General features: G+C 38.6%; 2 protein-coding genes across 4 annotated transcripts; one reads left to right on the top strand and one right to left on the bottom strand.

Annotated features, from left to right (window-relative positions):
* Window positions 1-606: 606 nt before the first annotated feature.
* Window positions 607-12,300, bottom strand: WDR53 (WD repeat domain 53). Of its 3 annotated transcripts, none has more exons than XM_081235937.1 (3): window positions 10,938-11,098; window positions 6,464-6,860; window positions 607-1,247 (listed from the first exon to the last, which is right to left on the bottom strand). In XM_081235937.1, exons 1-3 carry the CDS (start codon window positions 10,949-10,951, stop codon window positions 651-653), a joined length of 1,008 nt encoding a protein of 335 aa, XP_081092063.1. In that variant the 5' UTR covers window positions 10,952-11,098; the 3' UTR covers window positions 607-650. The 3 variants fall into 3 exon arrangements, with proteins under 3 accessions (XP_081092063.1, XP_081092061.1, XP_081092062.1); XM_081235935.1 differs by having other exon boundaries at window positions 6,365-6,860; window positions 10,938-11,096; XM_081235936.1 differs by lacking the exon at window positions 10,938-11,098 and adding an exon at window positions 12,238-12,300 and having other exon boundaries at window positions 636-1,247; window positions 6,365-6,860.
* A 280-nt stretch (window positions 12,301-12,580) lies between these two features.
* On the top strand, window positions 12,581-26,895 carry FBXO45 (F-box protein 45). Its single transcript, XM_081235938.1, has 3 exons — window positions 12,581-13,010; window positions 18,646-19,002; window positions 23,683-26,895. The coding sequence occupies exons 1-3, from the start codon at window positions 12,702-12,704 to the stop codon at window positions 23,866-23,868; spliced, it is 852 nt and encodes a 283-aa protein (XP_081092064.1). The 5' UTR covers window positions 12,581-12,701; the 3' UTR covers window positions 23,869-26,895.
* Window positions 26,896-27,247: the final 352 nt, after the last annotated feature.

Here is a 27,247-nt window from a genome sequence, read left to right as displayed (position 1 = left end):
AGCTTATTCTTGGTCCCATCAGCATCACAGCCTGGATTGCTTCATAATATCCTAAACTGATTTGACCTGGAACACTTTTCTTAGAAATGGCAAAAGGTGATTGTCAGCAAAGCCTTCTGGGCTTTACACAGAAGAAGCAAGAACAGGTTTTCTCTTTCAATTTGGTAAAGTTCCTCATGACATCCTAGGATCAGAAATTACTAATGTTATAACTAATGTGGTGACCATATTTGGATCAGGATGTGGGCTTCCCTATGGCAGGAGGCTTGACAAGACAATGAAGATCCTTTGCAGGTAAGTAATCATACCTGCAGTTTTCTTGGATCCTCAAGTTACTTAACATCTCTGAGTCTTGATTCCTGTGGCAAAAATGAACAAAGTAACCCACTTCACTGATTTGGAATAAGAAAGGAAACATGTACAATGGCTGGTACACAATCAGTACTCAGTGAATATTAGTTCTCATTCTCCAAATTTTAATATGTCATTTACTATAAGAAGTGTTACCCAATTATCTCCTTTTGCTCAAATGTTTTAATATTTTATGATGGAACGGTATTATTTCCATATATGACAAATAGTTCAAACAAAGAATCAGGATTTTTTTAACCCATAAAAAGTTCTGCAGTTTTTCAAATGTTTTATTGGATTTAAAATTCTTTTAAGGTATATACAGATATACAATTAGTTTGATCAGCTACCAATATATTTTGGTATCCTTTTATTTTTGTACTCAAGAGCCAGTTCACTTTCTCTCCATGTTCAATACTTAACTTTGGTAAAATTTTGCCATGTTCGTCTTCACCTGCTACTGAAGCATGAGTGTTTCCACCCTGCTTGGTATAAGCTGCCCTTTTGGTTTTCTTCTTGTGGGTATGTTTTGTAGGACTCTTCTGTTTTTTCTCAACTTCACTGCTTACATCCCACAACATTATCTTCCCATCATTCCCTCCAGTAAGCAGCAAATAGGATTCTGGCAGAAAGCAGACATGGGATACCCCTAAGGTGTGGCCCTTAAATCCCAGTTCCTGTTCACACTTGACTCCTATCACCCTAAAGATTCGAATCTTACCATCTTCTGCACCACAACTAAAAATATTGCCACACGATGCCACAGACACAGAGTGGGCTAGGGCAGGGTTTAAAAGCTGACCAGGTGATTGTGGGTCTTCCATTTCTTCTGTTTCATCCTCCTGCAAATTTGTAATCCAGAGTGGCCGGGCTTTCTGAAGGTTCCACAGCATCACCTTTAAATGAGAGGAAGTTACATAGTTACGGTTCTAGTCAGTTTGTTTAACTAACATGCTTATGCCACTTCTAACAAAATCATCAAAGTAGTCTGAGAATGATTAGTAGGATACATTTCCAGCAATATTAAAAAAAAAATTCAGATGGCACCACGACATGCCAGTGGGATGCAACCCTGGTGCCAAAACTAGAATGCCAATGGGCAGTAAGGAAGATAGAATTTAGAAAATAAGATCCTGAGTAATTTTCGATTAACAAACTCATTAAAGTGTAATCCAAATTCTTAAGCAGATGCCAGTTTCTTTGAGTCATTCTACCCTGATCTCTGCAGGTGAAATTGAAGATTATGAAATTTATTAATTTTCGTCTATGCTTGTTAAAGTAGAAGTACCTATCAACTAAATAAACTAAACTAGAATACCACTGAAATCATTTTTATCTGGAATGCTTTTCCTTTCCTTTCACATTACCCAAATTACTAATCCTAGGGGCATAGCTCAAATTGTGTCCCTCTAGGAAGGCTTTCCTAACTATTCCAGCCCCCTTCTCTCTTTCCCATATTTAATTCCTGTTCTATTAATTGACATATACTACTAGCTTTTCAGTTTCTTGAGATTTAATTCATCTTTGCTAATGCCTAGCATAGTACCTGGAGAAAAGAGCAGAAATTCTAAACCAGTCTGTTGACTAATTTGACATCCTGGTATACTTAGCTTTTTGTTCTTGTTCCCTATCATGATCTTGGACCTACTAAGCGAATTTAAATTAAATGCTAATTAAAAACTGTTTAAAACAAAACAATAAACTCTGTGAACTGATTTTACTCTATTATCTAGCAATTTTCTTCCCGTAGCAACCAATTTGAAAAAGAAAATATTCTTCATACTTTCAGAGAGAACAGACAGCTATATTTTACCCCCTAGTACTATCCCTGAATTATGACTCACAATTTTAAATGGACACTAGAATAAGCATGACCTTCTTTAGTCAAAAGCACAGATCTGAATTGACAAGATTACTACTGTTGATTATATTAAGGATTTGGTTTTCTATTCAAGGTAACTTCCTTTAACTCGGCCTACTTTCAAAAGAAGCAACATCGAGTAACACTTATATTCTGCTTATACTAGGGAAAACACTGAAAATCTCTTTGGATTGGATTTATAACATTATACCAAGAGGCCAGCAATTGTTATACATATGGGTGAAGTCAAAATACTAATAAATTGAAATAAAGTAAAATTTTAAAAATCAGAAAATATAACAAAAATGAATGAGGAATAAAACTTGAGGGAATTCCCTAGTGGCACAGTGGTTAAGAATCCACCTGCCAATACAGGGGACGTGGGTTTGATCCCTGGTGCGGGAAGTTCCCACATGCCACAGAACAACTAAACCCGTGTACCACACTACTGAGCCTGCACTCTAGAGTCTGCGCGCCACGACTACTGTAGCCCGCGTGCCTAGAGCCCGTGCTCCGCAACAAGAGAAGCCACCGCAATGAGAAGCCCGCACACTGCAACCAACAGTAGCCCCTACTCACCGCAACTAGGGAAAGCCCGTGTGCAGCAACGAAGCCCCAACGCAGCCAAAAAAAAAAAAAAAAAACTTGACATGGCAACAATCTCTATAAAAAACCTGAACACGTGGAAAATGGACATTCCAAAATCTACTAGCTTCACTGTATGGCAGGTATCCCCAAGTTCTTTTTCACATAGCCCCATAATGCCTGGATTATATTTTCTGCCCTAAGACATCCAAACATGAACTACACCCAAAGTGTTTTCAGCAGCTTAAACATTTTTGTATTTACTTAAATCATCTAAACGTGTTAATAGCCATTTCGGATTCTACCAACCCAGCAGTCATTTCCAAGTGTTGAAGATTCCCAGATTGTTCCTGCCTGGACATTCCCTTTGTACTTCTTTACTCTTCCTAACTGCCCAAGAGTCCAAGGTATCTCACAATTTCTCAACCACCTGATCAAGCAGTATTACCCTAAGCAAGAGAGGTAAGGTATTAAAGGAAAAGAATATCAAAGAAAATTGATTTGAAGGAAAAGTATACAAGAGTTCAGGGCTTAAGGTCCAATAAAACGTCAAAGGGAGAGAAAGTGGACAACTGGCAAACGTTCAGAAGTGAATGCAAGCATATCAAAGTGACCCTGCTCAAAAATTTCTCCTACAAAAACATTTCTTTCCACATAAAAGATTCATTTTCAAGGGGGGGAAAAAAAAAGGCTCCTCTACTGTCCCAGTCCTTAAGTTCTGTACTAGAGATCTTTCAAACTCCAGAAAGAACAAACCTTTGAACCATTTATTTTCAAATGTGGAAATGAGAGAGAAAGAAAACCAATGTGTATCCTACAGAAATTCATGATGGCTTCAAATTTCCAAAGGTCCTTACAAGAAAAAACTATATTTGAGTGGTGGTACACATGTATTTGTTTAATGTTATTTTTTATACCTTATACATATATTATGAATATTATTTGGGGCCTATTTAATAAAAGATTAAGCAGTCTCAAGTGTCTTAATAAATCACACTTCATTCTTAAGATCCCTGCCTCTTTGAGTAAGCATTGCCTATTTAATTTTATTTTTTATTTATTTATTTTTAAATATTTATTTATTTATTTATTTATGGCTGCATTGGGTCTTTGTTGCTGCACAGGGCTTTCTCTAGATGCGGTGAGTGGGGGCTGCTCTTCATTGCGGTGTGTGGGCTTCTCATTGCAGTGGCTTCTCTTCTTGCAGAGCACAGGCTCTATGCACGCGGGCTCAGTAGTCGTGGCTCTCGGGCTCTAGAGCGCAGGCTCAGCAGTTGTGGCGCATGCGCTTAGTTGTTCCACGGCATGTGGGATCTTCCGGGACCAGGGCTCAAACCCATGTCCCCTGCATTGGCAGGCGGATTCTTAACCACTGTACCACCAAGGAAGCCTGCAGTGCCTATTTAAACCTATCTAAATCAAAGGGTATAATTTTTATAATTTGTATAATAACAAAGATAGGTGTGTTGAACGCATCTATTATATGTGGCAATAATTCAATTCCTGCCTTGAGATAAAACACACTTGTTCAGAAAGAAATAACTCATCGTTAATCTGATAAGAACTCCCTTCCACTATTATGCCTACACTCTTGGACTCTGCCATAGACTAGCTATTCTTAAGGTTTAGAAAAATACTAGATAACCAGGTTTTAAGAAATACTGATAAATTGGAAGAAATTATAGTTTCAACGTCAGTTAAAGAAGTAATTTTTTAAAAGCATGGCTGTATTATCTTAGCCACTGTTGTTATATCACAACCCAATGCAGAAGTTAATCTACAGTGAATTTTTAGCAATTCTTGACAGTCAAATCAAAAAGCAATTACTAAAAAAAAAGGAAAGGGCTTCCCTGGTGGCACAGTGGTTGAGAGTCCACCTGCCGATGCAGGGGACACCGGTTCGTGCCCCTGTCTGGGAAGATCCCACATGCCGCGGAGCGGCTAGGCCCGTGAGCCATGGCCGCTGAGCCTGCGTGTCCGGAGCCTGTGCTCTGCAACGGGAGAGGCCACAACAGTGAGAGGCCCGTGTACCTCAAAAAAAAAAGAATGATCCTCAAAACGGACTTAATTTGGCTTAACAAAAAAAAAAAAAAGGAAAAAAAAAAGCAATTGCCTTCTTCTCACAAAACATTTATTTCCTATACTGTTCTCTAGCAGCTGCCTGCCACTAAACATTCTCATCTAGAACTGGAGGTAAAATGGTAAATTCTGGATTCCTGCTTCTTATCTAATCTGTGATCGCTGCACACCTAATTGTTTATTGCCATGCCTAGTAGTTAATTAATGAACCAGTGACTGAAAACTGGTATAGCTTTAGGATGAAAGAATGACTAGTCAAAGAGACAATGTACAATCTGCCTACTTAAAACAGATATCTGACTGGTTGTGTAGGTTTTTCTGCCCAACCAAGTAAGCAGATTATCTCCACTAGGATAGAAAATGTAGGAGGTTTATAAAAGTTTTGGACAAGACCTAGGAGTAGAAAAGGAGTTTAGAGGTTATGGGGTCACTGTGCCTTGTAGGTATAAAATGATTCTCAATAGAGGCACTACAAATTTTTGGTCGGATAATTCTTTATTGTTTAGGGGCTGCCCCAGCACTGCAGGTCAACTACCAATTCTTCCTACTAAATGCCAGTAGTTTGGGGAGAGGGGGTGGCAGTCATAGTGACAACAACTAAAATTAGCCTCATTATTTCTAAATTATAAGGAGGTGTGGAGGGTAGAGGAGGGAATGGAGGGTAGAGGAGGGAATGACCACTGGCCAAGAAATGGCCACAAGTCTTAGAAGATACTAATATATAGTTGGGAATGTAGATTAAATGCCTACAACAGTGCTGGGCAGACATAATTAATAAACAATGGTTCTTTTTCTAGAAGTCATCTGTTCCCATACCAAGAACTGTTTCTACCACATTATCGATGATACTCTGTTTAAATATCTCTGGTACCACAGAGAAAAAATATAGACTTTTAAGCCAGAGAGATTGAGGTTTGAATCCCAATTCAGACAGCTGTGGGGAAACTTAACTTGAATCTCAGTTTCCTCATTTCTAAAAAAGAAATAGTAATGATCAGGGTATGATTAGAATGAAAACTAATATATGTAAAGCAGTGGGAAGTAGTAAATGCTCACCAAAGAGAAGCCATGACTATTCTCACTCCGGTGATTTTTAGAGTAAAAACAATAATAGGTCCAGGCCCTCCAACTTTTTTTTTTTTTAAACAACAGACTTTGTAGAGAGTGGGTGATAAACTCTGACTTTAGCACGACTTTGTTTAAACAGATGTTTAGAATCAAATATTTGAATTCTCATGTTTTAAGAATGTCTTAAAGCATAGAGAAAGGAAGAGTAAAAGATTAATAATTACTCTGTAAATAAAATCTACTAGACTTTGTCAAGTTAGCATTAAACATGCAGTAGAAGTAAAGCTTATGGTTCATAAATACATAAGACATGTTAGTAGAGAATAGAAAATGGAAAGATATATTTAGCCCAATTAATAATTTGATTCTGTTATCAAATCCCATCTAGAAATTACCCAAGTACTCTCTGCAAGACATCACCTGCATATCCAGTCCACATGACACCAGGCTCTGAGGTCTTTGAGGCCGAAAAGCTACAGAAGAACAGATATTGGAATGTCTCTTCAGTGATCTGCTAACCTTCTTATTTTCCAAGTCTAGGATTTTGATTGTTCCAGAGTCATCAGCAGAAGCCAGAAGGTTTTCAGTTTCATTCAACGAAACACAGTTGATTTCTTCTTCATTCACATGAAAATCGTCCAAGGATCCTTTGAGAGACCTGACATCCAGTATGCTAATGGTTTCTGCATGTGAGGCATAGAGCTTGGTGGGGCAGGAGGGAGCAAATAAGACACTGGTAACATCGTCTGCCCCTTGGAAGCGTGTGTGTCCTAATGGAGTCCCATCTTCACCCCAAACCATGAGATCTCCACCTTCTGCTCCAGAAGCCACTAGCCCTTCTTGACTTGCATTCAGGCAGAGAACAGGAGAAAAATGTCCACCAGTCCACTTGACTGCCATAATGGCCCAGATGACTCTGTGAAGAAGGGGGAAAAATTATAATCTCATGTTTTATATAAGAACTTCACGAGAGACAAATTCAGTAAGCAATATTTCATTTAAATATTAAAAGACATCTAAAAAACTCAATCAGTAAAAAAAGACATTTGAAGATCAAGCCTACAAAGCCTAGTTGAACACAAGATTGTGGTGCACCTGGCTGGCACATGCCTACATGGGCTTTCCTTGCAATCAGGGGCACAGGTAAGCCTGGTCCTCCAGCCTTTGATGTGAGGCTCACATAAGAATAAACAATAAATATATTTATTGTAAATTAAGAAAAATCCTTTTTAAGAAAGGGCTGCACAATCATCAGATTATATCCTTTATCTGAATAATGTTTATAGAGAATGAGCTCTGGAACTAGACTCTCTGGGTTTGAATAGCTCTATTACCTATCAGCTGGGCAACTTTGGGCACATTACTGAATCTCTCTATAATTCACTTTCATTCTCGATAAAATGGGGGTAATAATAACATCTATTTCACAGGATCGGATTAAATGACATAATAAATGTCAAGCACATATAACAGTGCCTGGTACGTAATGAGGGCTCAACAAATATTACCATTGTCACTTTTCTTACTTTTATTAGGCTAGTCAAAGTGGCATCATATATACTACACAAATGGTCCTCAAAGTATAGTCTCCAGGAGCATTAGCATCACCTAGGAACTTGTTAGAAATATAAATTGTTGGACCCCACTCTAGACCCACTGAATCAGAAACTCTGGGGTTGGCACCCAGCAATGTGTTTTGTTTTGTTTAGTTTTGTTTGCGGTACGCGGGCCTCTCACTGTTGTGGCCTCTCCCGCTGCGGAGCACAGGCTCCAGACGCGCAGGCGCAGCGGCCATGGCTCACGGGCCCAGCCGCTCCGTGGCATGTGGGATCTTCCCGGAGCGGGGCACTAACCTGTGTCCCCTGCATCGGCAGGCGGACTCTCAACCACTGCGCCACCAGGGAAGCCCCCAGCAGTGTGTTTTAACAAGCCCTCCGGGTGATTCTGATGTATGATAGAATTTGAGAACCTGTACTACACCAATAATCATCAGGGGAACTGGTTAAAAATGCAAACCCTTGGGTCTTACCATCGGAGACTAATTCAGTACATTATTTAATTTTATTCTCAAAACAACACTTCTGATTGGTAAATATTATTCCATTTTACAGGTAATAAAACTGAGTCTCAGAAATGTTAAATAATTTTCCCAAAGTCACCTGGCTCTTAGGATTTGTACTTGGGATCTAATATAAAGGGATCCTAAACTTCCAAACAATGAAGACCTTTTTCTAGCAATTCTACTTGACAACAGGTTTAACTTGTTAGTATTCTTTGAAAGTGCAGAAAACGACCGAAAGCTGCTAATAATTCATTACTGCTTCTAAATACATTCACATATTTTTAATCACATCACCTACTTGAACTTATATAACAGTAGTATTTATGTGCAAAATTTAGTTTCCTGATATGCTAGGCAGCCTGTATCTATAATTGTAACTGCCACATAATACTACCCCTGTCGTAACTACCTCCTGTGCAAAGCAAAACAGGAAATTCGGGCAATTTATATAACTCTCCAAGTGGTCAAAAGGAAGCAAACAAATCTATGTAGATAAATTTAATTTTTCATTCCACAAGACAAGGGAGAATTTATCTAGTAAGAAACTGCCATAGTTGCTTTACTATTTTCAGATACAATACCTGAATTTAGTTCAATTGTACAGAGATAAATTTCCTAAAATTGTTTTGAAAAATAATTTAAAATAATCTGGTGATCTGCCTAAAATTTCTATCCCAACACAAAGGTTATTTCCTCCACTTTTAGCCACACACACACACAAAATCACTAACTAGACTGCAAAAAATCACCAATCTAATAGTAATTGAAGTAACAGAAACAAGATCACAAAATCAGATATAGCAATTTTCATATAGATAAAATGGAAAAAAGACAAAAAGATACATTTTTAAATTTCAGCAGAAGCACTCAATTAGTAAACAGAGGAAGCTAATTAAATAGAGACTGAAACAAATACGTTTTTTTGTTGGGTTTTTTTTTTGCGGTACGCGGGCCTCTCACTGTTGTGGCCTCTCCCGTTGCGGAGCACAGGCTCCGGACGCGCAGGCCCAGCGGCCATGGCTCACGGGCCCAGCCCCTCCGCGGCATGTGGGATCTTCCCGGAGCGGGGCACGAACCCGTGTCCCCTGCCTCGGCAGGTGGACTCTCAACCACTGTGCCACCAGGGAAGCCCAACAAATAAGTTTTAAAGGAGAGGTCTGGAGAGGAAATGACTCAAAGGGAGATAAAGACAGGGAACTCTGGTGGTCTGATTTTTGCCAACAAGTACTGAAATAGTAGTTAAATAATTTTCTACCATAACAAAGACTTTTGCCAAATGTTCCAGATAAACCAAGGAAAAAGGACACTTAACACAATTTAAAATGAAAGGTATTAATATTATTTAGGCTTAGGAACTGTCATTTGTGGTGACTATTGACTTGTATGATAAATACAATATCCTACCTTAAAATATGAAATTTGAATTAATCACTGAAAAGTTACAAATAGTTTTATTTAACTCTGTCATGAATCTTTAAGGTATTGACCACTTATTTCCTAAGTCAGAGTTTTAATTTTTCTACAATGAATTAACTTTAAAGTCCAGAAGTCTGCCCCCTACAGCTTTAGGATTTTGTGTCCATATAGGTTTTGGATCCCTGTTGGGATATATTAGGCTTTTGCTAAGACAAGAATGAGGCAGGGTTTCTAGTACTTCTATTTCTCCATCACAGATCTACTCACAAGGGACCTAAGTAAATGCTGACTAGCAGACAAAAGTTTTAGCAGGTTTTCTTCCTAATGTAACTCTTTTCCAGGAAAGATTAACTCAATTTTAAAGATACATTTGGTTAAACTCCACCCCAAAGTGTGAGAAGTTAGGCAATAAATGAATTTTGTACTTAAAGAGACTATTATAGACAACAACACAGTTCCTGTAAATTTTTCCATAATGGAAGCAGTAGTAACTCTTGGACTATTACTCTCACAAGTCCAAGGTCAGCTCTACCTTAACCTCTATGCACCAGAGTAAAGAGCAAATTAAACTTCTAATCTCTACACCACATGGATGATGTTCACCGATCACCTAGCTAATCAGAAAAATTAAAATAGAGACCTATTATGGGGAATGTTAGGAAAAAGAGTTGGGAAAGCCCCAGAAATCCATACATTCTGAGGCTTTTAATTTTATCATGCAGAGTATTGATCAGGGATTCAACGAGAGCCCCCCAGATCACCTGTTTACTTAGTCTACAAAATTAAAATTATTTGTTATTATTTGAAACACATTCAAAGATCACCATCAAAAAGTGTTAAACAATCAGACTGTTGTGGTACGAGGTAGTGGGAAAAATTAACTACATATAGCTTAAATCAAAATAATCTTTCAGAAATGAGTTGGCAAGCCACTGTTTCTTGTTTTTCTTTTACTGGGACTGGAAAGCCTACCTGGAAATAGCTAAGTGCCACTATCCCCACACTCAGGGATCAAGTCAACTAGCTTTTCTCCTAGGTAGATGCCTGAAGGGTCAAGCACAGCAATTAATCATATCCCAGTGTGAATTAGTTTAATGAGATAATGGATTCCTTCCTTCTAACACCTAATGAGATCATGGAGTGAGAGGGGGCGAGGAAGGTGGGGTACTATGAGAACATTTTTATAAAGGGTGCAGTGCAAAGATGGAAGTTCTAAACAGTGAGAGGGCAGAAAGAGGGTACTGAACATGGGGGAGGGGACATGGTCAGGAGGGTGATGAGCAGGCAAGAAAGAAAAGGAGGTAGTGATAAAGGAAATCTTTTCCTACTTTGAAATCCTACCTGGGCCACTTGGGGGGTACTTTGCCACAAAAAGTCACCTCACTGACTGGACAAGATTTGCCAGAATTATTTCATCAGATCCTTCAAAGGCTCTACCTCACACCATGGCAGACAGGATAGAGGGCAATGTCTTTAATCACTGAATGCTCTCTACTCTAAACACTCCTGTCATACCTCCATGTATCCATTTGTCCTTTTCAAGTGTCTGTGCCTTTAAAGCTGTTCATTCTGTCTGTTCTTTGTCCCCTTCTTGGATGGACTGACTCTACTTATCCCTGAAGCTGTAAAAGAAACTTCAGTGCCTTTCCAGACAAAACTTGGACCGTCTTCCTCTGACGGCAGAAAGCTGAAAAATGAATAATAAATAAAACTCCGTAGCCTGAGATCTAAATAATGTGATAGTCACTATCACTGTAATAAGTATAGGTCAACTTTTCTTGACATGTTTGAGTTTTCCAAAGTTGGTCTCGATGTGGAGAAGCTAGATAGCAACCGAAGTGGCTGGAGGGCTGTGGCACTGGCACTAGTAAGAATGAAAAGAATCTGCGTTTACTAAGCTTGGAGGAAAAAACATCTGGGAAGAAGGGACTGGCAAGTAATAACCAAACACCACCCATCAGAGAGTAGAGATGGTAGGTGCTGTTCTTTTGTTTTTACTGGAGAACAAGAAATGAACTATACACAGCAAGGGAGCTTTTGGAAAGATTCCTTACTACATAAAGGCAAGACAGTGGAATTGACTACTAAAGGAATCTGTGAAACCTATTATTATAATAATTATCTCAGAGTTGCTTCGAGAGTTATATAAACACCCCTGTAAAGGGCCTGAGTAGGTTGCCTGGCTCACATGATAGATACTATTTTCTCGTACCAAGCATTCTTTAAAGGCTGTCAGAAAACGTTCTGGCCACCTAGGAAAACGCAATATGACTAAATAATGCTGAAACTCTCCCTTTCAAGAAGCCTTCTATAATTATAGCCTCCATGTCATTCTCCCTATTGGAATGTCTCATTAGTTAAAAACACACTGCTTTAATTCGCCTACCAATCGTGGGTTAGTAGGAAAGACTAGGAAAAGCCACATTTTGTCCAAAAGAATGTAGCACTTAATAAGCACTTAAACGGCACTTTAAGGTTATCCAAACACTGGGGGTGGGGGTGGGGTGGGGAAGGTGTTCAAATGTGGCGACCTCACATGCTGTATACACGCTGGGACACACGTTCTGATGAGCACTGGTACTAAGGGAGAACAAGAGGGCCTGACCAGAAAAACACGACCTCACCTGCCAAAGGACTGGCTAATAAGGAGAGGGAAATTTCATGCGTTAGATTGGAAAGGCGAAGCAGGGACCCAAATAACTCAGCGAAAACTTATAGGAAAAGTGGTCCAGAAAAGCCGACGCGAAACCACTAGACTAAAAAGGGGAAAAGGCACCGGAGGATAGCCTGGAACCCACCGGCGATAGCCTCATACCTGCGCTTCCACCTTCCCTCCTAGGCGCCTGGTAATGACCTCACCCGTGGGCGCCCATCCCATCTAGCGTAGTGGGGGAGGCGCCTCAGCCAAACAGTCACATCCGGGGCCGAGAGGAACCGCGTGAGCTGGGCGTGCGCCCTTGCTTCGTGCCCTCAACCCGCATGGCGGAGGCACGGGCGCGCCGCAGGGAGGCCGTGCGAGTCGGGCCGTTCCGGCGCCGGCGCTGAGCCGCGGGGGAGGGGCGGGGGACGCCCGTGCGGCCGGTGCGTCTGCCCTCAGTGAGGCGGGGCGCGTGGCGGACGCCCCCGGGCAGGGGCGGGAGTGGTGGAGGGGCCGGGCGGTAGTCTGTGAAAGGGGCGGTGAGCGAACTGCTCCGGTCTCAAGGCGAGGCTTGGCCTCCAGAGCAGAGACGGGGGGAAGCGGCGGCGGCGGCAGCGGCCCTCGGGCCGGCTGGTGAGGCGATGGCGGCGCCGGCCCCGGGGGCTGGGGCAGCCTCGGGAGGCGCTGGCTGTAGCGGTGGCGGCGGCGCGGGCGCCGGCTCCGGGGCCGCCGGGGCCGGGGGCCGGCTGCCCAGCCGGGTGCTGGAGTTGGTGTTCTCCTACCTGGAGCTGTCCGAGCTGCGGAGCTGCGCCCTGGTGTGCAAGCACTGGTACCGCTGCTTGCACGGCGATGAGAACAGCGAGGTGTGGCGGAGCCTGTGCGCCCGCAGCTTGGCAGAGGAGGCTTTGCGCACGGACATCCTCTGCAACCTGCCCAGCTACAAGGCCAAGGTGAGGGAGCCCCGCGCCACGCCGCTGCCCCCGGTCCCGCTTGTCCGGGCCGCTCTCAGTGCTTCTCAGCTAAGCCTTTGAGTCGGAAGCCTCGCCTCACCATCCCGCCTTTCCACCGCTCCAGTCAATACCTTACCTTATAACCTCCCGCGCCATGAAGATCCTCTTCTCTTTGGGTTGAAGTTCTGCTCCTTAACCCACCCCACTTCCGCGATACACTTTTTGAAGGGCCAGGTGGTTTCCCATCCCTGGTTTCCGTCACTCATTCTACTTTCCACAGTCTTTACCCTTAAAAACAGACCACCTCATTGTTGTAGGTTTCAATACTCTCATCCTATTTTTCTCCCTGCCCTTTATTAAATCAACTCGGCTGCCTTAACATTGGCTTAGTTTCTCAGATCTTTGCTTTCACCGCACCTTTTCCAAGCTCTGATTTATAACCATCTTTTCTTTATTTTTGCCCAAGCACTCTTTAATTCCCTCCACTGTGTTACAGGCTTATAAATGAGTGTGGTCCAAGGCATCCTGCTGACTTTCAACATAGAGGCTTTAATAGAACATCCTCCCATCGGCACCACTTAACAGTCATAATACTGCCATGTCCCACTGTTATTAGCTACTTCCTTGCCACCTTTTTCGTAGTTCCACCTTGATGTTGTGTCTCTTATGTTCTATTTGTCATCTAACATGCTGATTCCATTTTTGCTGCCTTTTTTCCCCTGCCAGATTCTTGTGATTAGTCTTGCCTTCATATGCAAGTAAAAATGTCAAGTAGCAGATAATGGTAGGACTGAGAGGATTCTTCAAGCAATATAAATAAAAGGCCTTAAACTTGGGTTCAGTTTGGATGGAAACAGCTCTTCAGAATGGCAGTCACCAAGAGCATATATGAGACAGGCTAAAGTCTGACCTAGAATATGGTAAACATAAAAACACATTAACAACTAAAAAGGGAAAACATACCTTTTTAATGCTAGACTGCCAGTGGGGCCAGAATAAGGAGTAAATTTTTTTTCCATGTGAAATAGATGTAAAATGTATTCTTCTGTAATAAAACAGGTTTTAGTTTAATAAGATAAGGAATATTGCTTTTTAATATGTCAACTGTCAAGTTGTTTTTCTATTAAATGAAATAACGTTAATTTGCGAGGACAGTATTTGTACTTGGTAGATTCTCAATGGATACTAGTTGTAATTCATATAGTAGAGTGCAGAAGATTGCAGTTTTATCTTACTGTGCCTGATAAACGTGTAGATTTCATGAGTCTTATTTTTTACTCTTCCATAAAGTTTATTGTTTTTACTTATTTTAAATTAAGACGTTTTTGTAATTGGTCTGTAATAGTCATGTCCACATGATTCAAGATTCATATAATAATATGTAATAGATAATGTATTCATGTGAAGAATACATGATTCAAAAGAAGCAAAATGATGTAAAGCAAAATGTCTTCCTTTTGTCCTTATACCACCGCCATCCAGGTTGGAGGCAACCTGTTACCTATTTCTTCTGTATCCTTCCAGAGATATTTTAGGTTTCATAAGTTTTTAATACTTTGTATGCCTTTGTACTACTTGCACTGTAGGTATTACAGACCTGTACTAATCACATGTACATTCAGATGTTGCAGGACTTTTCTTGAATATCTTGAAGATAAAAGATTTATTCAGAAGGAGCCATATAGCCTAGTAGGGAAGGCCTCAGTCTAGTAGAGGAGAAAAAAATGTATAGAAATAACTACTGGTTATTAGTTAGAAATGGTAGAAATTGTTGCTAACTGTTAGAGATATAAATATATATATATATATATATATATATATATATATATATATATATATATATATATATACTAGAAGTTTACTGAAAGAGATTTACAGGTTGAATGGATGATTGTAGAAGGTTTGAGTTTGAGATTGTATTTGAGCTGAATTTTAAAGATGGGGGAGAATGTGAACATTTTACTAAGAGGAAGTACCCTGAACAAAAGCAAGGCAATGGAAAGCAGGGGGTTTGTACAGCATATATTTTTATTTAAAAAAATATGAATGCTAGGCACTATGCTCAGTTTTGCAGATGCAATGGTGAATAAAAACAGATACAGATTCTTATGGATGCCTTGCCATATGGCACTTACAGTCTAGTGCGGGGAAGTGGGTATTAATCAAATAGTCACACAGTTGTAAAATTGCATTTGTGTTAAGTCCTACGAAGGATGGATACATGATGCTCTGAATGTCAGTAATGGAGAATTTGAACTAAGTAGTGAGGTCAGGGAAGGCCTTCTCTGAGGAAATAATGCATGAACTGAGACCTGAATGATAAGGATAAATAGGCCAGAGAGAGAGAAGAGCCTTCCAGGAGGGAACCTGATGAGTATGAGGGATAGAAAATAATCAATGTGGCTGGAGCATAGACAGCAAAAGTGAGGCAGGTTTGAGAAAGATGGAAGAGGTGGACTGTGGCCAAAACAAAAGGAAGCCATTTTAAATTGTAAGCAAAAGGGGGTTAGGAGTGTGGGGATTGGTGATGTGATATTTTTCCATTTTTTAGAGGTTCTTCAAACTTAAGAATGGAGAACAGGTTGGAGGGGTACCTTAGAAATATGAATATTAGGAAGTATGTAGTAAAAGATGGGGAGAAATTTAGAATAAATTTAGGAAATAAAATCTACAGGACTTGGCAATAGATTTGAAATAGGGGTGAGGAAGAGGGAGGTGCTCAGGATGACTCCTAGGTATCTGGCTTACATGATATAGGGATTACCTGGGCTAGATTTTGGAGGAATAACAATGAGTTCAGTTTTGGTAGAAGAGAGTTTACAGTGTTTTTAAGACATCCAAGAGTTTTCAGATAAGCATCTGTTACAATTTGTAGCTTGGAGGAAAGGCTAAAGATATAAAATAATTTAGTTAGATTGAATTGTGATAGGAAATATGATTGTAAAGGTAAGCTGAAACTAGATATACCATGGAGATCCTTGACATACAGCCTTCAGTCTGTAGTTTGGACTTTGTCTTACAGCTGGAAAACACAGAAATTTGAACAAAGGAGGGACGAAGTAAGAGCTGTGCTTTAGAGAAACCAGTGCATAAGGTGCATTCAGGAAGGCAGGGGTTACTGCCTATACCAGAGGTACTTAAGACCAGAACAAGTGTATAGAGCAGAGAAGGGGGTGGCTGGGAGAGGAATTGCAAGAAAACAAGTTCACATAGGTGGACAGCTGACTGGGTGAGGTGGGATGAAGAAGAAGGAAGGGTCAAATAGGATTTCCAGGGAGCATGGGTAACTGAGAAAATGATGAGAACAGGCTTGGGATAGCATAAAACTGCAAAGTATTTGGAGTTGTCAATCTAATTAGGATTTGTCTTTTTTTTTTTTTTTTTTTTTGCGGTACGCGGGCCTCTCACTGTTGTGGCCTCTCCCGTTGCGGAGCACAGGCTCCGGATGTGCAGGCTCAGCGGCCATGACGGGCCCAGCCACTCCGCGGCATGTGGGATCCTTCCGGAGCGGGGCACGAACCCGTGTCCCCTGCATCGGCAGGCGGACTCTCAACCACTGCGCCACCAGGGAAGCCCCTAGGATTTGTCTTCTTTTTAAAAGTTCATGTTTTACATATTACCAAGTAACATCAGTTATTCCAGTCATACTTGGCATCTAGCTATAATTGTCTAAATTTCAGACTTACATCCTAAACTAGGTCTTAAAGCTGTACATCCTAAACTAGGTCTTAAAGCTGTTTGCTATAATGCAAAATCCAGGTTATGCATGAGACTGTGTAGCAAGAACTATAGATTGTTTTTATTTATTTGTGTATTTATTTTTCCATTTTATCTGATTTTTCACATTATCTATCTCTAAAAGATAAGGACACTTAATCACAATACCATTACTACATCTAAGGTATAAAGAAATTAATGATAATTCCTTAATATAAAAGGTTTGGTGTTCAAATTTCCAATTGTCTCATAAATGTCAAATGTTATATCTTTAATTTTCAGCTTATTTAAGCAAGATCTATATAAAGTTCCCGTGACAGACAGTTGATATGTCTCTTAAGGCTATTTTAGTCTACAGATACACCCTCCGTCTCTCTCACCTCTTACCCCTGCAGTTTATTTGTTGAAGAAACCAGGTTGTTTACCCTGTAGAGAGGTTCCCTCAATCTGGATTTTGCTGATTTCATTCCCGTGGTGTTGCTTAACATGCTTTCTGTCCTCTGTATTACCTATAGAAGTCTGACCAATTTAGGTTAGATTAGATTTTTTTCAAGATATGTTTTACTAGAGTCAAATGGTTAAGGTGTGTACAGCACTTTCAGGTGCTTAAAAGTGTGTTATATTAAGAACAGATGGGAAAAAAATTAGGTATACTTCAGGTTTACATCCCATTTATGAAAATATGGGATACCTGAACCAAGGAGGTTTTTTGTTTTTGTTTTAGTCTGTGCTCTGGAGTACAACAATTAAACAGTGAAGTACTTGCTAATGGTAAATGAGAACTGGATGAGGGGACTGGATGCTTGACTTCTCTTTGGGGCTCTTGTGCTAACTACCTGTTGACTTTACGCCTGTGTCCCCATCCCTGAGTTGAAGTAGGTGAACTTTCACGTCTTTCCTAATGCTGAAATTCTGTGATTCTGGAATTGATTTTTCAGGTTAACTAAAGCAATAGGTCCCAGCCTTCAGCTGCTTTTGGGCTGTTTGAATAAAGAAGGGATTTTCTAAAAAACGTACAAACCAAAACCTATACATTATTACAACATGAGAGAATGTTATTATTTGTACAGAGTAGCAATTTTCATATTGTCTTTATTTTGGAAACTTAAAAAACTGGTGATTACTGAAGGTCAACTATCCTGTCCTGTCATTGGTAGCTGCTGTTAATGACTATCTCTTTATAAATTTTAGTGATTGAATTTATGCTATCTAGGGGATTATTTGATTTGGTAAAATGAGAGTGGTGATGTCTCAGCGTATGAGTAATACCTAGCGAGGAGGCTGAAGATCTAAGATGTTTGTGGTTATTAGAATTTTTCATAAACTCTAGAGCTGATATGACTAAGTTCTCTGTTTTACTTAAAATACAGTTCTTTTTGGTGGCAGCATTGCCAACACGAAAACTGTGCATATCTTAACTTTTTAATGTAAAAATATCAAATATAAACAAGAGTATAGAAAATAACCTCCCTACTATACCCATCACCAAGCTTTACCAATGATTAATTCATGGGCAGTCTAGTTTCATGTCTACCCTGCCCACTCTCCCATTCCATTCCTGGATATTTCAAAGCAATTCCCAGATATGTCACCCATAAACATTTCAGTACTATCTCTAAAATATAAGGATTCTTGTATATGTCTTTTGATGTGTTAAGAAGTCTATTTGGAGAAATTATACTGTGATTTAGAATTTTAGTCAGTAGTGAAACAGCTGGCAGTTTTATTTTTAATGTTGCATAATTTATTATTTTAGGATCCCATGCTGGAACGTGAGCCATTTTTGAGAAATAATTATTGTATTACTTAAAATATATAACTTTATTGTTTAAAAACATGTAGCCTAAAGTTTGGGTACTTTTTAATGTTTAAGAAAAATCAAATTTCTGTTTCTTTTGTGTGCTTTTCATCTTTTCAGATACGTGCTTTCCAACATGCTTTCAGCACAAACGACTGCTCCAGGAATGTCTACATTAAGAAGAATGGCTTTACTTTACATCGAAACCCCATCGCTCAGAGCACTGATGGTGCAAGGACCAAGATTGGTTTCAGTGAGGGCCGCCACGCATGGGAAGTGTGGTGGGAGGGCCCTCTGGGCACTGTGGCAGTGATTGGAATTGCCACAAAACGGGCCCCCATGCAGTGCCAAGGTTATGTGGCATTGCTGGGCAGTGATGACCAGAGCTGGGGCTGGAATCTAGTGGACAATAATCTACTACATAATGGAGAAGTCAATGGCAGTTTTCCACAATGCAACAATGCACCAAAATATCAGGTGAGGAACTGAGTATTTTCTGAGCCTTTGTTAAGTCATGGCTTAATTTGTTTTAAATTTACAAAATTTTATATAGCAGCATTATTTGTCTTTTTGGTAACTTTTAAATAAATAGTGTAACTGGCCTTTTTTGGCTACTCTGACAATAATCTTCTGTATCTCAGTATTTGTTTCCTAATACATATTCAATCTGAGCAATCTATCTTTAAATCAGGTTGGCAAACTTTTTCTATACAGGGCCAGATAGTAAATATTTTAGGCTTTGTTTTCCATACTGTCTCTCACAACTGTTCAACTATGTTGTTATAGCATGAAAGCAGCCATGAATTATGTAAATGAATGAGCATAGCTGTATTCCAGTAAAACCTTATTTATAGACTGCAAGCCACATTTGGCCCAGGGGCCATAGTTTGCCAACTTGTGCTTTGGATTGTAATCTTTCTTATATCATGCACATCCAGATTTACTTTTTCTGGATACCTCACCCCCTCACCCCCACAAATGCACCTGTGTGCATGTGCATACATACTTACCCTCTGCTACTTATTAATCTGGATTGTATTTAAAGCGTCTGGAGGTGTCAGCAATTTCCATAAACATAGGTGAGTTCAGGCAAACTACTGCATATTTATTTATTTGGCCGCCCCGCACGGCATGCGGGATCTTAGGTCTCTGATCAGGGATCAAACCTGTGCCCCCTGCAGTGGAAGCACGGAGTCTTATCACTGGACTGCCAGGGAAGTCCCAAACTACTACATTGAAAAATTCTTTTTTAAAAAAATATTTATTTATTTATTTAGCTGCGTCGGGTCTTAGTTGTGGCACGCAGGATTTTCATCGTGGCACGTGGGCTTCGTGGCCCCAGGCATATGTGAAATCTTAGTTCCCTGACCAGGGATCAAACCCGGGTCCCCAGCATTGGAAGGCAGGTTCTTAACCACTGGACCACCAGCGAAATCCCTAAAAATTCTTAGCCTTAAGCCATACTCACTTGATTCTAGGGTCATAATTATAGTTCCTATTTGTAAAAGCTATATGATTACCATAGATTCAGCAGAGTGTAAAAAATAATAATCTGATAAGAAATTGGAAATTTTAAGGAATTATAGATTGCACATTTCAGAGGAACATGTGGTTTGAAAGCTCTAGCCTCAGTAATGACCTCAAGTCAGGCATAATAAAGTAGAAGAACTAAAATATATCCCATTTCCTGACGTATAAAAGCTTGGAAGGATTTTCTTTCATAGAATCCTTTCCTTACTGCCTTTCAGGCTCTGCAAATGCCCTAAGGAGAACGGACTTAATAATCATTGAAGATAAAGATCTATGACTAACCTTGTGATTTTGTAGTGAAAGTCCTTTATTCTTTGTTTTTCAGAGAACATACTCTGTATGATTTCAGTCCCTTTAAATTTATTGCAGCATGTTTTATTCCCAGCATATGGTTTACCTTGATAAATGTCTGTGTATGCTTGAATACATATTCTGTTGGATGGAATAATCTATTAAGGACAGCTAGGTCAAATTGGTTGGTAGTGTTTAAGTCTTCTATCTGCTTTCTGTATTTTCTTTCTACCTGTTCTTTCATTTACTAAGGAGTATTAAAATCTCCAACTATAGTTGCTGATTTATCTATCTCTTCTTCCAGTTTTGTCAGTTTTTGCTTCATGTGTTTTGGAACTGTTATTAGGTTAAAATTGTTATATCTACCTACCTGGTTAACTTTTTTATCATTATGAAATGACCTTCTTTGACTCTAGTAATATTCCTTGTCTTTACGTCTATTTTGTCTGATATCAATAAAGCCAATCCAACTTTCTTATGCTTACTATCGCAAAGTACCTCTTTTCCCTCATCCTTTTACTTTTAGTCTGTCTTTATATTTAAAGTGGGTCCCCCAGACAGCATGTAATTTGATCTTGCTTTTTATCTAACCCAGTCTCTTGATTTGAGTAGTTAGTCCATTTATATTTAATGTAATTGTTGGACTGCTTGATATCATCCTTGTCTCTGTGCCTCTGAAGCTGTGTTCTTTTTTCTCTCTGTTTTTTTGGATTTGTTACTTTCTGTTGTTCTATCTTCAAATTCATAGATTTTCTTCTTCTTGTCATTTGAACTCTGCTATTGAGCCAGGCTAGTGAATTTTGGTTATTGTGCCCCTCAGTTCTAAAATTTTCATTTTTATAATTTCCATTTCTCTGCTGAGATCTCTATTTGTTCATTTATTAATACTATATTTTTCTTTAATTCTTTGGGTATATTTTATAATAACTACTTTAAGTCTTTGCCAAATCCAACATCTAAGGCCCACTTGGAGTCTGTTTCTACTGACTGCTTTTTTCTCCATGAGTATGAGTTACACTTTCCTGTTTCTTTTCATATCCAGTCATTTTTTTAATTGAAAACTGGACATGGTAGATAATATATAGTAGGAACTCTGGAATGTTTTGTTTCTTTAGAAGCTACTTGGTTCTTCTGAAAACTGTAGGTTTTCTTGTTCTAGTAGGCAGTTAACTTGCCTGCACTGAAACTATACAGCAGCTTATGTCTTTATTCAGTTTTTTTTGGCCTCTAGCTGCTACTTTTTCTGCCTGGTTCCCTGGGGATTTACCCTGTGTTTGTGTAATACAGTCATCACACGAGGATTTGGGCAGAGTTTATTTTCAGATTTAGGGGCTCATCCTCTTTGTGGTTTTTTGCTTGCAGAGTTCCTCTAAGTTTCCAGTTGCTCTGCTGTCTCCAAATTTTGTCCTCTGACACCTAAAACTGTAAGACTTTGTCTTTCTGCTCTCTGTGCTATGTGTATGTGTGCTGTATGCTCAATGGTAAAGCAAACTTGAAAATTTCACTTGGAGTGGTTCTATTTTCTTATTTTCATCTTCTGTAAAATAGGGATAACTCCTAGGATTGATATGAGAATTAAATGAGATAATATAAAATCACTCAACAATACTCATCAAAATATTAGCTTTTATTTCTGATTTTTGCTGTTGTTCGTGTTTTGTTTGTAACAGTAGTGATGATGGTGATTTGGAGGTTCCTAGGTCCATAAAATGGGGTTAATCTGTGAGTTGGGCAGAGGGAGAGAAAAAGTAGATGTTGGTAGTTATTTGTGATAGGAAATACAATGAAGGAAAGTAATGATAGCAGCAGGGGGTATCATAATTGGGAAGTATTAAATTATGATTTTTGATTGCAAATGTTAGGACTTTCTTCCTCCAAGTATATAGATGCAACAGCCTTTAATACATGCAAATTATAAGGATAAACATGCTCTTTCTTTGTTTACTTTTCCAGATGGGAAAAGAAATGGGTAATTGTGCTTCCAGTTTAGTTTAACAATCAGTACTGCTATTTTTATAACAAACGGGTGTTTCAGAGTAGTGGACCACAAAGTGATTGTTTAATAAGCCTATTCTGCATCTTTAGAAACTATAGTCAGGACTTCCCTGGTGGCGCAGTGGTTAAGAATCCGCCTGCCAATGCAGGGAACACAGGTTCAAGCCCTGGTCCAGGAAGATCCCACATGCCACGGAGCAACTAAGCCCGTGTGCCACAACTGCTGAGCCTGCACTCTAGAGCCTGTGAGCCACAACTACTGAAGCCCGCGCGCCTAGAGCCCGAGCTCCACAACAAGAGAAGACACCGCAATGAGAAGCCCACGCACGCCAAAGAAGAGTAGCCCCCGCTCACCGCAACTAGAGAAAGCCTGCGTACAGCAACGAAGACCCAACGCAGCCAAAAATAATAAACAAATAAAATAAAATAAAATTTATTAAAAAAAAAAAAGAAACTATAGTCAGATTTGGCTATTCATGATTATGTAAGTTCCACTGTATGTGGAACTGCTTTTTAAATTTTAAAGGTTGTGGAAGTGTTTTATTATAGTTATTTTTTTTATTGTGGTAAAATATACACAACAATCTTTATTCTTTTAACTATTTGTAAGTGTATAATTCAGTGGCATTAAATACATTCACAATGTTGTGTAACCATCATCACTATATATACCCAAAACTTTCTCATCATCCCCAGCATAAACTCTGTGCGCACTGAACAATAACTCCACATTTCTTCCTCCCCCAGGCCTCTGGTAACCTCTATTCAATTTTCAATCTATATGAATTTGAATATTCCAGGTGCTTGATACAAGTGGAATCATATAGTATTTGTATTTTTGTGTCTGGCTTATTTCTCTTAGCATAATGTTTTCAAGGTCCATTCATGTTGTAGCACATATTAAAATTTCATTTCTTTTTAAGGTTGAATAACATTCCATTGTATGTATGTACTATAGTAATTTGAGAAAATTTAGGTAGCCTTTTTTGGTAAAGTATGCCAAGTTACAGATTTTAGTGGTAACCTTCTTAAGAAAGGTCTTTAAAAAGAATAAATAAAATCTGGGGACTGTTCAGGAAGAATATGTAAATTTTCAGTATTAAATATAAATCCCACACAAGTCTGAAGTGTTTTTTTTTTAAAAACCTATCAAAACAAACATTTGTGATGCAATTGATGTATGTTCTTTTTCTAGATGTTTCTCCCTGACCAAATAACTTCTTTGGTTTTTCTAGATAACTTTTGAGATATACATATTCTTAATAATATTTTCAACTTGATTGCATCTAGCTGTGCCTTCGATGGGTTTTCTTCTTACCTTCTTTTGATGTCTGTTTGCAGATAGGAGAAAGAATTCGAGTCATCTTGGACATGGAAGATAAGACTTTAGCTTTTGAACGTGGATATGAATTCCTGGGGGTTGCCTTTAGAGGACTTCCAAAGGTCTGCTTGTATCCAGCAGTTTCTGCTGTATATGGTAACACAGAAGTGACTTTGGTTTACCTTGGAAAACCTTTGGATGGATGACAGTGGCTTTCTTGGGATGAAAGACTGAGTGGAGGAGATACCTGCTTATGGAAAGTAGAATCATGAAGTGACAGTGTCATACATGCATGCCCAAGAAACATCCTGAAAAAACACATGATATTGTTAACTGGAGAAGCAGCTCTACAGCAGAGATTATCCTAGCGTTTCCTCTCTTCTACTGGGCCAGAAAAATCCTCAGGGTTGCGGTTGGTTGAGTGGGCAGTTGACATATGCATGTTTCAACAGATTTTGTCTCTAAGCTAGCGATGTGATATTTCCAACGTTCAAGGTGAGATCTTAGAGATGGTGTAAAAGGGATAAGATAAGGAACTAGCAAGAGTTTTAAGTAGTGTGTTTGTGAAGAAAGACTGATCCTGTTTTACAATTGCCTGTTTTTTCTCCAGACCCTCTTTTCCAGCCAGCTTGACTATTAGAAAAGTATGACACTGGTTGGATTTTATTTAATATTTTTAATATATTGAGAAGCATGGTCTGCCTGGACTGCACTTCTCTAACGGCGAGATATAAAATTGTGCAGCTATTTTAAAAGTTGTATATACAATGTGTGTAAAAAAAAAAAAAACTGTAAAAAAAAAAAACAGGACAAAGGAGTTGCTTTGTTCTAGTTCAATTTCTTAAAAACCACTACATGGTACAAAATTAAAATAACATTTAGGGACAGTTTGGTAACTATAAAGAAGAAAATTTTAAGAGGAGATGTGTTGTATTGGCTCATTTTGTATTATATTTGGCTTACAGTTTCCATGCCTATTACAGTCTGATTTATTTTTTTAACCATCAAAATTATTATACAGATCCCTCAAATCTCCAGGCTAAGATTGAGGGAAGGCAAATCTATTTCTACCCATTCATATATCAGTAATAATAATAATGTGCATCTTATAGAATCTGGTTTTATTTTTTGACCTTCCAAGAAAGTGTCTCATAAGAACAGAGAACATTGCCATTTGTTCTTGTAGGCCTCAAATATGAAAGCTGTTAGTCACAGACCTTAAGAAAATAATTGATCGATGGTCCTTTTATTTTGTAACTTTATAATGCTGTAGATATTATAATTTTTTAATTTCATATTGTTTACATCATGCAACAATCTAAGCCTCAAACTCTTCATTGGGGTTGTCAAGAAAATGTTTACTCATCCATCTGAAACAGGCCAACCTGAACCCAGCTTAAGAATGTTATCTCATTATAAATAATTGCCCCCATGGGACTTGAAATGAAACACCTTATGCTGGAAACTTCAGGTTGGTGATATTTTGAAGGTTTTATTGTAGAAGAGTTTAACGTTAATTCCTATTCAGAATTTTTGACTAAGAAATCTGATTTCACTAATACTCTTTCAAATTAATAATTCAATGTACATGAGCTGAGATTTTCTTTTGTTAGAAAGGAAACAAACATCTTTCTGTATGAAAGTATAAATTGTATGATTTCAGATACATCTTTGTGATAAGAAGTGACTAAGGCAAGTGGAATCTTTGTAGTTTTTAGGTTTTGCTGTATGCATATTTTGTTTTGAATCTAAAAAAATTAGGGACAGCAAGCATCTGGCTGTGGTTCTTGGGTTGCTCCTTGTGAGTTAATATTATCAGTACTCCTGTGAAACAAGGGATTTCAGTCATGAACAAAGATTTCATTTTTGCCACCTGAAAGGTTTACAAGTATTTGTTGTGTATTTGGTGTGTTGCTTAAAGGTGTAATCTGTTAAAGATCCTTTTTGATACCCACATCAAGGAAGAAACCTCCTAGAAACCATATTTAATACTACAGAGTGAAATTATATGTTAAATGTATTAGAGAACATAGCTGCTACAGAAATTGATTTTTCTTGGTGTAGAACAACTCAATTTGGCAAAGTTTAAAATTTAATTAAAGAAGAGTTCTGGTGCAGGATAAAGATTGAACTAGTTAGAAAGCTATAAGGTCTTTTAAGCACTTGTTTCTTTTTCAGATTGTGATATGGTCAATTCTAAGAGCTTTTGCTCAGAGTTTTGTTTATATCTTCTGTTTTCTCTTATTAGTAAACATTCATTTGTAACAAAGTTTTGAAGGTGCTGAATGGAAAATGGAAACACATGGTTATTGCATATTGAACCTAGAATCAAATAATTGCCTAAATATTTAATAACAAGCCATTCTTGTCTCAAAGACTTAAATTCTTTAATATCCAATTTGCAAATTTTATAAAATGGAGGTTCATATTTAGCATGAGCATCAGGGGAATGAAGAGCCTTCATTTATAACCTGTTAAATTAATTCGTTACTGGAGACCAATAGTAGCTGTACAGAATACTAAGACAGACTGTTACAATGTTTGAGGAAATGGAATCTCTTTTTCATTGGTGCTGAGAGAGCACTTAGGTAGAAGCCAGTTGCCTCTGAATATTGAATATAAATCATCTAAACCAGTGGTTCTCAACCTTGGCTATAGTTTGGAGTCACAGGCATTTTGAAAAATATTGATGCTTGGGTCCCATACCCTAAGATTCTGATGTTGGTCTGGGCTATGACATGATCATAAGGATTTTTAAAAACTTCTTAGGTGATTTCAATATGTTGCCTAGGTTAAGAACTACTGATCTAAATTCACCTTAAGTTTTCTCATCTGCAAAAAAAAAAAAAAAATCCTTGCTCCCTCCTTTCACTACCTCATAAGGATATTGGGGGTAAAGAAGAAAATAATGGGAAAGTGCTTGTGCTATGGATAAAAAGTGCTATGGAAAGGTAAAGTTATATTTGTTGTATTTCAGCTGAAACTATGATCAGGAAGAAATGTGTAATTGAATTTACTCTGTTGACTTTGGAAACCAGGAGCACTCTCTTTGGTTCTTAAATTTAGCAAAGCATGCAGATGGGTAAGAAAACATTGCTATTACTCTTATTCATTCTATGGTCTTCTGTCATACTTGAGATAGGCTGGTTTAATTATCTGGTTTTACACAGGAAAGAAGAAATATTAAGGTTTGAAGTCTGTAATGGTCAATGGCTCACAATTCATTAAAACTTTTCATACAAAGAATTCTGTGGTTAATATATGTCATTTCTTAGTTGCCATTATTTTTTCATTATCTGACTTTTGAATATTGAACCATTTATTTCACCTCCTTCATTCTTACTCCTGTAAGTTTGGATATAGATTTGATAAGGCACCTAAAGCAAGTAGGTGTTGCTCAGTTGAATACTTCAAGTCATGGTTCCGTGATTAGGCATCCTCCGTCTTTTAGATATGATTTGACCTGGGAGAGAGAGTTTTGAAAAGAACAGAGCCCTAACCCACATAGTAGGTATTACAATTAACTTTTCATTTATGTCTCCAAACTGCTGTTTATATAGACTGTAATATTTATATTTTTGATCG

Source organism: Mesoplodon bidens (genome assembly GCF_964165515.1).
Source record: "Mesoplodon bidens genome assembly, chromosome: 5".
Taxonomy (NCBI): domain Eukaryota; kingdom Metazoa; phylum Chordata; class Mammalia; order Artiodactyla; family Ziphiidae; genus Mesoplodon; species Mesoplodon bidens.
Note: the sequence above shows the minus strand (reverse complement) of the source record. Positions and strands in the feature narration are given on the sequence as shown.